The sequence below is a fragment of the Bidens hawaiensis genome, unplaced genomic scaffold (assembly GCF_021521415.1).
Source record: "Bidens hawaiensis isolate Kalapana, Puna unplaced genomic scaffold, B.hawaiensis_p1.1 tig00040517_1, whole genome shotgun sequence".
Taxonomy (NCBI): Eukaryota; Viridiplantae; Streptophyta; class Magnoliopsida; order Asterales; family Asteraceae; genus Bidens; species Bidens hawaiensis.
This window is the reverse complement of record NW_027505662.1, coordinates 5570-18856: the sequence shown is the minus strand read 5'-3', so window position 1 is coordinate 18856 and position 13287 is coordinate 5570. Positions and strand designations below refer to the sequence as shown.

The 13287-nt window shown below is 35.9% G+C and overlaps 1 protein-coding gene across 1 annotated transcript; it reads right to left on the bottom strand.

Annotated features, from left to right (window-relative positions):
* Nucleotides 1-6601: 6601 nt before the first annotated feature.
* On the bottom strand, nt 6602-9641 carry LOC143614573 (uncharacterized). Its single transcript, XM_077087972.1, has 6 exons — nt 9616-9641; nt 9080-9083; nt 8221-8884; nt 6986-7086; nt 6769-6877; nt 6602-6666 (listed from the first exon to the last, which is right to left on the bottom strand). The coding sequence occupies exons 1-6, from the start codon at nt 9639-9641 to the stop codon at nt 6602-6604; spliced, it is 969 nt and encodes a 322-aa protein (XP_076944087.1).
* Between the last annotated feature and the right edge of the window lie 3646 nt (nt 9642-13287).

The following is a 13287-nucleotide window of genomic DNA, read 5'->3' as shown; positions in this document are numbered from 1 at the left end:
CACTTTGACAACCCGGAGTTGATGGCCTTGATTCGAGAAACTCTACAACCGCAATACACACATGTAAGTCGTACTACCCTAAGACGTCATTGTATCAATTTGTGGGAGTGTGCAAAAAAAGAGTTAATCGAATTTTTTCAAACTTTAGAATCGATAGTGAGTTTAATTAGCGATGTTTGGTCGGCACCACACACGTTACCCGAATCATACATTTGTGTCACCGCTCATTGGGTTGATCCGGTGTCTTGGCAATTGATTAAACGCACAATCGCTTTTGAAAACTTCCCGTACCCACATACCGCCGAAAAATTGTTTGAATTGGTTGATGAGGTTATAACGACTTACAACTTGAAAAATATAATAATTTCGATGTCGTTTGACAATGCATCAAACAATTCAAAAGCGGCCGAAAAATTTATCACAAAATATTCACCATCTTGTTACGGGAATTTTTTTTCATGTTCAATGTGTTGCAAATATTATCAATTTGGTTGTTCAACAAGGCCTCGGCAATGAAAACATGGGTCAAGATTTGACTTGCTTTAGACTTATGTTACAAGATGTTTTCAAAGTGGTAAAATAAGACATCTTGAATATAAGAATAATTACAAATTGGTTGAAAGAAAATATTTTGGGCTGAACTGAGACTTTCCAACCTGTTGGAACTCAACTTGTCATATGCTCAAGTGTGCTTTTGCCCAACGCCAAACTTTACAATTTTTTCATAACAATATTTTTGATCTATGTGAGGCCGATATGCTTCCCGAAAGTGTTTGGGTCAATATCAGATATTTGTTGGAGTATCTTGTTGTGTTCAAACCGCAACAACTAAGTTATCGGGAGTTTATTATCCTACTAGTTGTTGGGTTTTGCAAGAATTGTAGAACATGTCTTTGAATTTTAGAGAGTTTAAGGAGAAGAACAAACTCTTCAATGATATTGTTGCGGTAATGAAGAAAAAGTTCTTAAAATATTATGAAGACATACCGCCGGTCTTTACTTGTGACGCCGTTTTAAACCCCTATTGGAATGTTAACAGGGTTGAGACATTGATCGAGGAAATATTTGACAACATAGGTATGCACAAGATCGACCCGAAGTTGTCGACGGAAGCGAAGGACAAGTTTAACAAAAACCTTCAAGACCTTTATTTTCAACTTTATAGTCCAAGCGCAAGGTCGTCTTTTGTGAGGCAAACAACGAAAAGTAAGCCGTGCAAGAACAAACTTATAAATTTGATTAATGCTGTTCGTGAATCAGTCGCTAAGAGGCAAAGAGGAAACACACCAACTAGTGAACTTGGTCGATATGGTGGAACAAACTATGTTGAGGGCGTAATAGTCGATGAAATTTACGACATTGATATTTTGGCTTGGTGGAAAGGAAAACAAAACGAATTTCCTATTCTATCCGCCATGGCTCGTGACTTGCTTAGCGTCCAAGCCTCAACGGTTGCTTCCGAATCGGTTTTATCTCTTAGTGGGAGGGTATTATCAATGCGAAGAACAAAACCAACTCCCGAGTCTCTAGAGATTTGCATTTGCCTAAAGGATCATTTGGATGCGGTGGATCGTATACAACACAAGGCAAACTTTGAAGACGAAATACCAATAGAGCGTTCTATTCATGATGAGGAGGTGGAGGAAGGGCTTTCTTCCGGGAGTTCGGGTGGTGAAGAAGACGAGGATGAAGACTTGTAATTTTTATTTGTTTTAGTAAAATAATTTGTAACACGATCAAATTTCATATAATATTTAGTTTTGCTTTGTTTATTAATTAGTTTTGCTTTGTTTATTACTAGTAATGTTTTATTTTTTGTTACTTTTCAATTGATTACAATAACGAAGAACATTTTATTATAAAAAAGAACATATATTACAAACATTATTAAACATGACGTTACAAAACGTAACAAGTTAAAATAAAAAACAAGGTCCGCAGTTTTAATCCCGCGTTCTACAACAATTAAGTGTTGTTACCTGCGACGGTAGGTGCTTGAGTTGTAGAGCCGGACAACTCTCCCGCTTTCTTGGCATCCAAACTTTTTTTCTCACGACAATACTTATTGGTATGCGTAAGGTGGAGTTCGACCCCGCTTTCAGAAACTTGGAACAATACTTGCACTGCCATCTCTTGTGAGTCGGTCATGACACACAAATCATAATGAACCCAAACCTCGGGGCATCGTATTGTTTCAATGACCATAACAACGTCGTCATTACTTGCCATTAATTGCCGGTTTAAGCTTAATTGTGATTTAAAGTGTGTTTTAGAGTTTTGAAAGTGGTTTAACAAGTTCTACACACCACCATTGAGGTGCACAATATCGGGTTTTTTTAAAACCCGGAACCAGTTCAAAACCGGATTTTTTCATACCGAGTACAAATTGGGACTGGTTTCCAGTCAGGAACCGGGTCGGTTCCGAACCCGACCCGACCCGATGGACTAAACTGGGAACTAAGAGGAACCGGTTCGAGTAGGAACCGGAACCAGGTTTTACGGAAAAACCAGGTACACCGGGTTTTTTTGAAATTTAAACTATATAGCCGTTAGAAACCGGTTCCAACGGCTATATAGCCGTTTTTTACCGTTGGAACCGGTTTTTTAAGTATAAACAACTTACCCACATACTATTAAGAGCCAGGTGTTGTGTATAATTTGTTAAATCACTTTCAAAACTCTAAAACACACTCTAAATCACAATTAAGCTTAAACCGACAAACGATGGCAAGTAACGACGACGTTGTCATGGTGATCGAAACAACACGATGCCCCGATGTTTGGGTTCATTACAATTTGTGTCATGACCGATTCGCAAAAGATGGCCCGGTGCAAGTATTGTTTGAAGGTACTCATGAAAATAATGGTCATGAAGGTCTTGAAGGTGTTTGTTAAACTTTTCCTTCGCTTCCGTCGACAACTTCGGGTCGATCTCGTGCATTCCCATGTTGTCGAATATTTCCTCTTTCAATGTCTCAACCCCATTAACATTCTAATAGGGGTTTAAAGCGGCGGCACAAGTAAAGACCGGCGGTATGTTTTCAAAATATTTTAAAAACTTTTCCTTCATTACCGCAACCATATTCTTGAATATTTTGTTCTTTTCCTCAAACTCTTTAAAAGTAGAAGACATGTACAATTCTTGCAAAACTCAGCAACTAGTAGGATAATATACTCCCGATAACTTAGTTGTTGAGGTTTTGAACACATCAAGATACTCCAACAAAAACCCGACATGGACCCAAACACTTTCGAGAACCATATCGGCCTTGCATACATCAACAAGATTGTTATGAAAACATTGTAGAGTTTGGCGTTGGGCAAAAGCACACTTGAGTATATGACAAGTTGTGTTCCAACGGGTTGGAACGTCCCAATTCGGCCCCGAATACTTTCTTTCAACCGATTTGCAATAGTTCTTATATTCAAGATGTATTCTTTTACCACTTTTGAAAACATCTTGTAACATAAAACTAAAGAAACTTAAATCTTGACATATGTTTTCATTGCCGAGACCTTGTTGAACAACCAAGTTAATGATATGTGCAACACATCGAACATGAAAAAATCCTCGTAACAAGGTGGTGAATATTTAATGATAAATTTTTCGACCGCCTTTATATTGTTTGATGCGTTGTCAAACGAAATCGAAAATATTTTATTTTTCAAGTTGGAAGTAGTTATAACTTCATCAAACAATTTTTCAAAAGCGATGGTGCGTTTCATCAATTGTCATGTCACCGGATCAACCCAATGAGCGGTGACACGTATGTATGATTCGGGTAACCCGTGTGGTGCTGACCAAACATCGGTAGTTAAACTAACCATCGATTCTAAAGAATGAAAAAACTCGATTAACTCTTTTTTGCACACTCCCACAACTTGATACAATGACGTCTTAAGATAGTACGACTTACATGTGTGTATTGCGGTTGTAGAGTTTCTCGAATCAACAAAGTCAACTCCGGATCGTCAAAGTGGTTAAACGGCAAACCTCGTTGAATAACGAATTTTGCCATTCTATCTTGAACTTGGTTCGTGTTGTAACGAAATAGTGTACCATCTTTACCCAAGTCCACTTAATCGGTTGCGCGAACGCCTTTCAAGGCCTTGCAAAATGGCCTTTTGATATGCTTTCTCAAAGTCGAGTTTGAATCGTGCTTTAAGAAAGTTCCACAAAGTTTGCATCGAGCCTTCTGATCACCTTCGATAGTGACAACCAAATCCCAATTCTTCCATACTTCGTTGTTGCGGTTATGGTCGACGACCGCAAGAACTTGTGGGTCATCTTGAGCATGAACCGGTTCAATAAAAACGTTCTTATTAGCCTTGTTAGTATTTTTGGTGGGTGTCGTAATATTATTGAGTCGGATGGTCGGGTTTGTAAAACGAGAAGTATTTTAGATTGTTTTTGAGTTTCGTGGTGAAACAAGGGGTGAAAAACAATTTATATAAAAGTTTTGGGCAAGAAAAACCGGTTCCAACAGCTATATTACCGTTGGAACCGGTTACAACGGATATATATTTTTCTCAAAAACCGGTTCCAACGGCTAGTTTTTGACCTGCAACAAAATACCCGGCGGAACCGGTTATTCTGGGTAGGAACCAGAACCGGTTCCAAAATGGACCCGGGTACGAATCGGGTACGAACCGATTGGGGATATAATATGTGGAACCGAGTACGGATTTCGGGTATATAAATACCCAAACCGGGTATTAGGACCACCGGGTACAAACCAGAACCGGTTCCGGGTCGGGTACACCGATTTGGGTCCGGAACCGGTTTTTTTGTGCACCTCTACACGACCATGCTATTTATAGTATGTGTGTAAGGTGTATATAGTTAAAAAACCGGTTCCAACGGTCAAAAACAGCTATATAGCTGTTGGAATCGGTTCCTAACGGTCAAAAATGTTTAAATTTAAAAAAAACGATGTACCCGGTTTTTACGTAAAACTCCGGCCCGGTTCCTACCCTACCCGGTTCCACTGGTTCCCATTTCATTCCAGCGGGTTGGGTCCGGTTCCTACCCGATTCCTGACTGGAACTGGTTCCATTCTGTACCCGATGACAAAAAAACCGGTTCCTACCCGGTTCCGGGTTTTAAAAAAACCCGATATTGTGCACCTCTATGTAGGGGGTGGTCACAATTCCATCCAACCGACTTCGAGGGAAATTTCAAAGCCGAACCACTAAGTGTTATTTCAGGAAACGATAAACCAAACCATACAACTGTGTTAGGTTTTTTCCTTCCAAACAACCAACTGTGTGAGATGAGTTGAAAATTTGAACCAGTTTTTCTCTTTTATTTTTCTTTCCCCTAGCAAAATCATTGAATTGTACTAAAAAATGTATGACGATAAAAATGTATAATGAACATAATCATATACTATAGCTTTGATTCCGTTTACACAACCAATTCCAAGTACCAAACCACCAGCCAACAGCCAGACCATTAAACCACCAAACCGATCGAATTGATATCTAGACAATCTGGGTAGGTTTCAATGGTTTATAAATGTAAAAAATATATATTTTACTAAATCTATAGTATGCTGCATAACAAATAACATATAAAAAAAACAAAATTCTAAAGATAAAATTTCAGTCTAAATGTTTGCTCATATCTGCAAGTCATAATGCATATATGAACATAATCTAGACAGTGTTCTTTTACAACATGGTCAAAGACTGACTTTGACCCGCAAGGAAATTATAAACTTGTTTTAGATTACCTCTTGATGGCCGCGCACTTACGACATATTTACATACATAAATTAGTCGTTGACGCATATCCAGCTTTGTTATTCGTGTCTCCTTGAAGAATCTCCCGTCATCGTACGCCCCTGTCGGGAGTAATAATCTTAATTCACCATCAAATCTTTATATATTTCTAATTAACTTTTTATTATACTTCATTAATATAGATACCTTCAACGTTGAATAGTGAAATCAATATTGCCAAGCAAACACATACACTGATATCTTCCCCTGAATATTCAAGAAAAAATAATATTATTCCGCTGCTGAAAAACAATACGCCCAAGAATCCAACGGGTCAAAAGTTGACCTACAATCATACTTTCATCTTTTCCTTGTTTTACTAGTTTGTACAGATGTATTCTTTTTTGTACATTTGACCATAAAAATAGGTTTTTGTCCCGCTTAAGTCATCATAAGACGTTTTAAAGGTAGGGGTGTGCATGGAACCAAACCCAAACAAAAATCCACGGTTTGGTTTTATAATTTCGTAAAAACCAAACTTTCGGTTTGGTTTTGCATGCAAAAAAAACTCGAAGAAAAAAAACAAACCAAACCAAGTTTATGGATTTAAAATTAAATCTTAACTAATTTTTAAAAACTTAATAAATTGTGCAACCCAAATAGTTTAGCCCAAATATACAATAACCAATTTATTATTAATTAACAAAAAGATTTAGGCCCTAATTCATTATTTTGGGCCAACATTTATGTGCCAAAAATTCATACCGAATGGTAAAACCGAACCCGAATAAACTAAAACCAAACGGTTTTCAAAAACTTGGTTAAGCCTATTTAAAGGTGACCGGTGACCCAAATGGAACAAATTCTTAAAGCGAGTCTACATGACCCTGAACGGGGAAAAACCATCTTTAAATGAATCATAGGTACGTAAGTGTACAATCACTAAAAAAAGTGATAAAACTGAAAGCATATTAATATTCAATAACAATAATAACCAGCAGATTTTAAATAAAAAATCCACAAAGAAATTGAGACGAAGCTTACCGCTATTGCTGCAGACTGCAAGCCTCTTTCCCTGTTTTAAATGCAATTTTGCAAAACTTAATGCAGAAGGAAGATTCTTTTGCAGAGAAAATCTATCATATTTTGAGTTCTGTAAAGGTAAAAGAAGTCATGAAATCAGCTAGCAAGAATAAAAAAAAAACTGAGAATATAATAGATAATTAAAATAAGTGAAATGATAAATAGTAGCATAGCTAACCATAATAGGCAGGTGTAAATAAGCTTCAGGATCCTCGAGAGTACAAAGAATCTGATTATTGTCACAGTTCAGTATGCTATCAACATTTAATGCTTTAAAATCTGCACAAAATGAGATGATTTGAAAATTTTAATTACTAAGTAGGATAGAAAGATAATATATTCACTCAATCAGCAAAATGGGTAACAAGTCAAAACGGGGTCCAGGTTAAAAAGGATCATCTTCAGTATGGGTCAACCAGCTGGGTTGACCCGCAAGCAAGTGTTTGTCCATTTCTTTATAACTGATATGCTACTTACAAGGACAAAAACAACATTATAGCAATACGCCAATACTGATCTAGGTTGAACAAAATTAGACCCATTACTAATGCTTTTGATTTGACCCGTTTGAGATAAAACACAACCCATTAATATGAAAATGGATCAAAATTGCCACCTCAAATCTCAACATCATTTGAATTTTCAGTTGGTAATTTAGTTGTAGGCCTGTAAAAAAACCAAACGAGCATGAACAGGGGATTGTTCACGTTTGTTCATTTAACTTTAACGAACACGAACAGTCGAACAATCAATTAATGGCATGACCTTTTGGTTCATGTTCGTTCGTTAAGGAAAAGAAAATGATCTTGTTCGATTATGCTCATTCGTTAAAAATCTAAACGAATACAAACGAACCACATAAACAAGCACAAACGAACATAAATGAGCAATCATAAACGAACATGAGACTTGAGAGACTGAACGCTGAACATGAATGGTCAACACTTGATGGAATAAAAGATGCGGGATGCGGCTAGGGTTTTTCTTATTATACATTATATATTGAATACTTTAAACAAAATTATAAAATTACATACTTAAATGGGTTAAACAAACATTAACGAACGAGCATAAACACACAAACATAAACAAACACAAATAAACGAACATATACTAACAAAGATAAACAAACATTCATGAACGTAAATGAACAAACGAAACATGTGTTCACGAAGGGACATAAGTTGTAATGGACAAAAAACTTCACATAAATATATTAACGAACGTACACTACAAATGTAAACGAACCAATGCTCACGAACGTAAATGAACAAACGAAACATGTGTTCATGTTCATTCATTTAACTAAATGAACAAAACATTTTGTTCATGTCCATTCAATTATTTAGTAAATGAAAGCATATGCAAAACATATTCATAACTCTAAATCTCTAACATATAAAAAACACTTACCATATCCAGTTGAACAAACCGCAAGGTTGGTCAAACCCAGCCAATATACTCCATTCCCATCATCTAGCAACTCTCCACTAATTCTATTCTCTATAATAACATCTAACGGTTGGTCAAACCGATTTGACTCGGTACCTTCTAACTTTTTATCCTTAACACAAACCTGAGGAGCATTATGTCCCCGTTGAGCACGAAACACCCTATCTTTTTCAACAATATTAGCCACCATTTGATTACACACATCAGGCCCAGAATTAATCAAATCATAAACATTATTCCAAAACAAAACAGGCGTTAAACCGCGTGCCCAACTTTCTTCATCGTCCCCTGCTCCCGCTATATAGTTCCAACTAAATTCAGAGCCCTTTTTTTGTCTATAAATATCATTTGAAGCAGATGCAGATATAAGAATAATCGGTGTAAAATCCCATGAATTATGATCAGGAACTTCGTTTAACCATATAACGGTTTTTTGTGATATCCAAAGAGGGCGTAAAGGTTTTGTTAATAAAGATGAAATCGAAGCAATATCAACTCCACTTGTTTCCAAAACTTTGACCCATTTGTTAATATTGGAATCTATTCTTGTTTTCTCGGTGTCGGGTACCCAAAGTGGAAGATGTAAAGAAGTGTCCCAATTAACGGATTCTCCTATAGAAATAACCTACAATCATGCAAATAACACAATGATATATGTTTTACGTTTGAAAGAAGTTAGATTTAGTTATATTGTCATACAAGTAGGCTTGTAAACGAACTGAACGAGCATGAAAGCACAATGAATAAACGAACGAAGTTTTCTTGTTTGTTGTGTTCGTTCGTTAAGAAAATAGCAGTTCATGTACGTAAAAGAACGAACATAGCTGAACATAGATGAATAAAAATAACTAATCATACACCAATTTAAGTAAACATGAACATAAATTTTTTGGGCGTAAATAATTATTAAACCTAGACTAAACTGTAGTGGAGCTATAATATTTTGATGACTGTGTAAATAAATGAACTAAATGTAAACTAACAAACATAAATAAACTGAACGAACCAAGACAAATTGACATAAATGAACAAGTAAGACTTGTGTTCATTTTGTTTAACCAAATGAACAAAAAAAATGAGTGCATGGTTGTTCGTTTTGTTAAATAAATGAGCATAAACAAACTTCCTACCCAATGGTTCACTAACAGTTCACTGAACAACCGGTTCGTTTACAGGTCTACATACAAGATAGAAATAACTAAAAAGAGATCAACTTTGTAACTAAGTTTATTGATGCAATACTAACTATTCTCTAGATGGTTTAAACAAATTGATAGTTGAATCAATAGTAATCGTATTTGAACAAAAGATGCATCATATTTGATACTCATGACAGAAATAAAGAAAAACACTTACTTCATCAGTTGACTTATTGATCCCATTCTTTTGGCTTCGATAATTCAAAATTGCACGATTCAACACACAAGTCCAAATCGGTATGGTTTTCGACATACTGTCTGGAAACCTCTTCCCTTTTCGAGTAGAATCAACAATCATACACCCTCCCCTCTGTCCTATCCATAACAAAAGAAACAAAAACTTCAAATATTATTATCCATCCAAAACAAACCAACCATACATTACTACAAAACGTCACATAAAAACACTATCAAACTCTATACCTACAATAAAAACAAAACAAAGAACCATATCATGTTATCATAAGCAAATAAGCAAGAGCTCAATGCTCATTAAATGAAAATCAGTCTCCTATCAAGCGATATTTAACATTACTGATTAACGAGCCTTGTGTATCATTAAGTTTTACCTATTTTGGACTTCTGTGTATTAATTTCACACTGCACAGCCGAGCTCAAGCCAAGCTTGCTTTGGCTCACGAACTCGAGCCGAGGTCTAAGGTTTTTCTCAAAATAATTAAAAATGTATATAAAAACTAGCCGAACCTGAGCTTGAAAAAACGACACACGAATCAAGCTCAAACTTGAAAAAATGATCTCAAAACGAGTCGAGTTCGAGCTCTAGTAAGTCAAAACGAGCTGAGCTCGAGCTCGACTCTGGTTATCATGAGACTGATAAGCTAAAACTCATTAATGAAAACTTCTCCTACGAAACTAGATTCAACTCTACCGATAACACCTCAAAACAAACAATACAAGTTACTAACAGATTCAAATAAAGTACATTTGAATTAAAATCTCTACACTAACACTGTTACAATCATAGACACAAACAAATTGACATCAATTAACAAATCGAATTTGGAATATTCTAATTATTCAAATTTTTAAGTTGGATTCAAATTCTAAATAGATTCAAAAAATTCGAATTCGTAGCCAATGCAAAATTCATTCGAATGCATCTAAAATTTACTTTTGTTAATTTTAATTTCAAAAAATACTACATACTTGAATTTTTTGAACAACAAAAAATAAATCATTCCCAGTTGCAACATCCAAAATATTCAAAGTTGTAACATCTAATTCCATATTCTCATAACAATCTTCAACATACTATGAATTAACAACCAAAATAACTAACTTCAACATATTTTATTATATGTGTATGTATATACAAAAAATAAAATAAAAAATTAAATGCATAATTTGAACTCGGATTTCGAAAAGAAAATCCTAAATCCTGTCCGATTCAAAACTCGATTACTAAATCAAATCGAATTCACATTTCCTAAAACCTCTAAATTTAATTTCCTAGTTTCTCAACCATCATTCACAAACACAATTACACAAATTATAAATATATATATACACAAACACACACACACATATATATATATAAAATAAATATAATAACCTGCTAGTGTTGCCACATGGAGATTAAGCCTAGAGGTATTAAACGACAAGTTATTCGTATGTCCATCCGTGGACTTAAAATAACAACACGAATCAAACTTCTTTGTGTACCATCGACCGCATCGGAGGTTCGCAACGAGCGGCAGTTGCGGCCACAGGTTAGCTATTTCAGATACGAAGATCGAGTCCTCGTAAATTGATAATAGAGAGTTGTATAATGAGCTGTGTCTTCGCTTAATGGTTCTGGAAGCTCTGTATATACTCATTGGTGCTGTATTGTCATCGTCCGCCATTGATGATGGTTGTGAGGTCTAGGGTTTTGGTGGAGATGAGTTGCCGCTAGATTTATATATCCTTCGACATAAGACTCTTGAGTTCATGTTGGTTTGATCAAAAGTCAAAACTAGTTTATGTTCCGTTCAGTTAACCGGTTATTTTTCCAACCGATATTGTTATTCCTGGGACCCGGATCTGACCCTATTGTAAATAGTTGGTTCGGGTGTCGTGGGTCTTACAAGCCTCACGTTTAATGGCCAGACACGACCCGGACCCATTTAATTGAATGATATTCTTAGGACTTAGGAACTGACCCTGGTGTAAGTAAATGGGTCTTGCGGGTCCCGCGGGTCTCATCTAGTTTATGTTTACACCTAAACATAGTTAGCACTTATAAGTTGTTAAAGTTTGGGTTAGTTATCAAACTAGCACCTTAGACTTTTAATAGAGTGAGTTGAACCTTTCGTAATTATTTTTGCATCAAATAACAAATTACATGCGTCATCTTTTAATTTTTTTTTAAACGACCACTTTCATTCAAAAATTAGAAGAGCTAGAGCTAAACAAACAAAGAAACTTAGAGCAAGAAATTACACCAGTTTTTTCATAACAAATTACTTAACTTAGATTGCCTCTTTGATCCAAAAGTAACCCAAAGAACTTTATTTCAGTTTGATGAGTAACTAATGTGAGCATTTATACTATATAACTACGTTGCAATCAAATCGGTTGAATAAAGCTTTAGTATTTTTAACATTTAGTTTAAAGAGAAAACTATGATTTGTCTCCCAGTGTAATATGAACGGGAGCACAATTAACCACCGAAAACTAAATTGCGTATGTTGGACCCTTATGTTTCTTTGGCGGGCTCACTCTTGCATCTACCGTTAGTCAAACCCACGCTGACTGTTTATTGCCATAGGTAATCTCGTCTTTGAGCACGTTAAAGATAATATAACGTTTATATCTCTGCAATTAGGTTTTATGTGACTCATGTTTACGATCCTCACTCAAAACAACTTGTTGCACCCCCATAATTTTCCGATGGAGTTCAAACTGGTTGGCGTGAAAGTGATTGGAACTTGCAATGGCGGTCAACTCATATCGTATTAGGCCAGAAATTGACTATTGCGACCCGGAAGACTTGTATGGTAAGTTGTTAATGTTTACTCTGTTTGGGTTGTTTTGTGTTTTATGCTACTTTGTTATTAATTGTTGAACGATTGTTGGTTGTTATAGGTGATGATTATTCAATTTTCACTATAAAGCTTTTTCGTGGAGGCTTGTTCATTACTGAGCCGAGAAGAAAATACGAAGGAGGAAAGATAAGTTATGTGGATGAAGTTGTGACATTCGTACTTTTCGGTTTAATCGTATTTGTATTTGTATGGAAACCCGACCCATTTTATCGTTTGGATTCTTTGTTATTAATAAAATAGTGGTTTTTATGTTACAAATTCGTTTCACACTTGTTGGATCGCGTAACGTCCTTTTCGGTACCTTAAAACACCCTTTTATGGCTAAAAACAACTTAAAACGAACTTCAGGGGCCTAAATCGTCAAAGACCAAAAGCTAAAGACCAACCCCACTCCCCCCGGGGCGCTGCACCGCGTGGTCACTAAAGGGAGGGTGGTCGCGCAGCGCCTAGGGGTGTCTACAGATTCCATCAGCTCGTTTTGTTTGCATATTGCCTTGTTTGACCATTTTTAATCAATGAAATTGCATGAAACTCTTGAAAGTAACATTATACCTAAACCCTTACTCTTTCCCTATATAACCAAGACCATTTCACCCATTATTGGTTGCTCATTCACCTCAAACTCTCCCCAATCTGAGTTTTAAGTATTCATCTTTCAATTCTTGATGGTTTGACTTCTCAAGGTCAAACTAATGTTAATCCTTGTTTCTAACTAATTCTTGTTAATTAAAGCTTGTTATTGTAGTCTGATTAAAACATATCCCCTTTGTTCCTTGGCTTTC

Bases quoted from the DNA above. Each gene is read 5' to 3' on its own strand.
- LOC143614573 (XM_077087972.1), bottom strand. From the start codon at position 9,641: ATGGGATCAATAAGTCAACTGATGAA. The intron at 7,087-8,220 runs GTAAGTGTTTTT...CATTTTGTGCAG, and splicing joins GGTTTGTTCAACTGGATATG to ATTTTAAAGCATTAAATGTT. The intron at 6,878-6,985 runs GTTAGCTATGCT...TTACCTTTACAG, and splicing joins ATTTACACCTGCCTATTATG to AACTCAAAATATGATAGATT.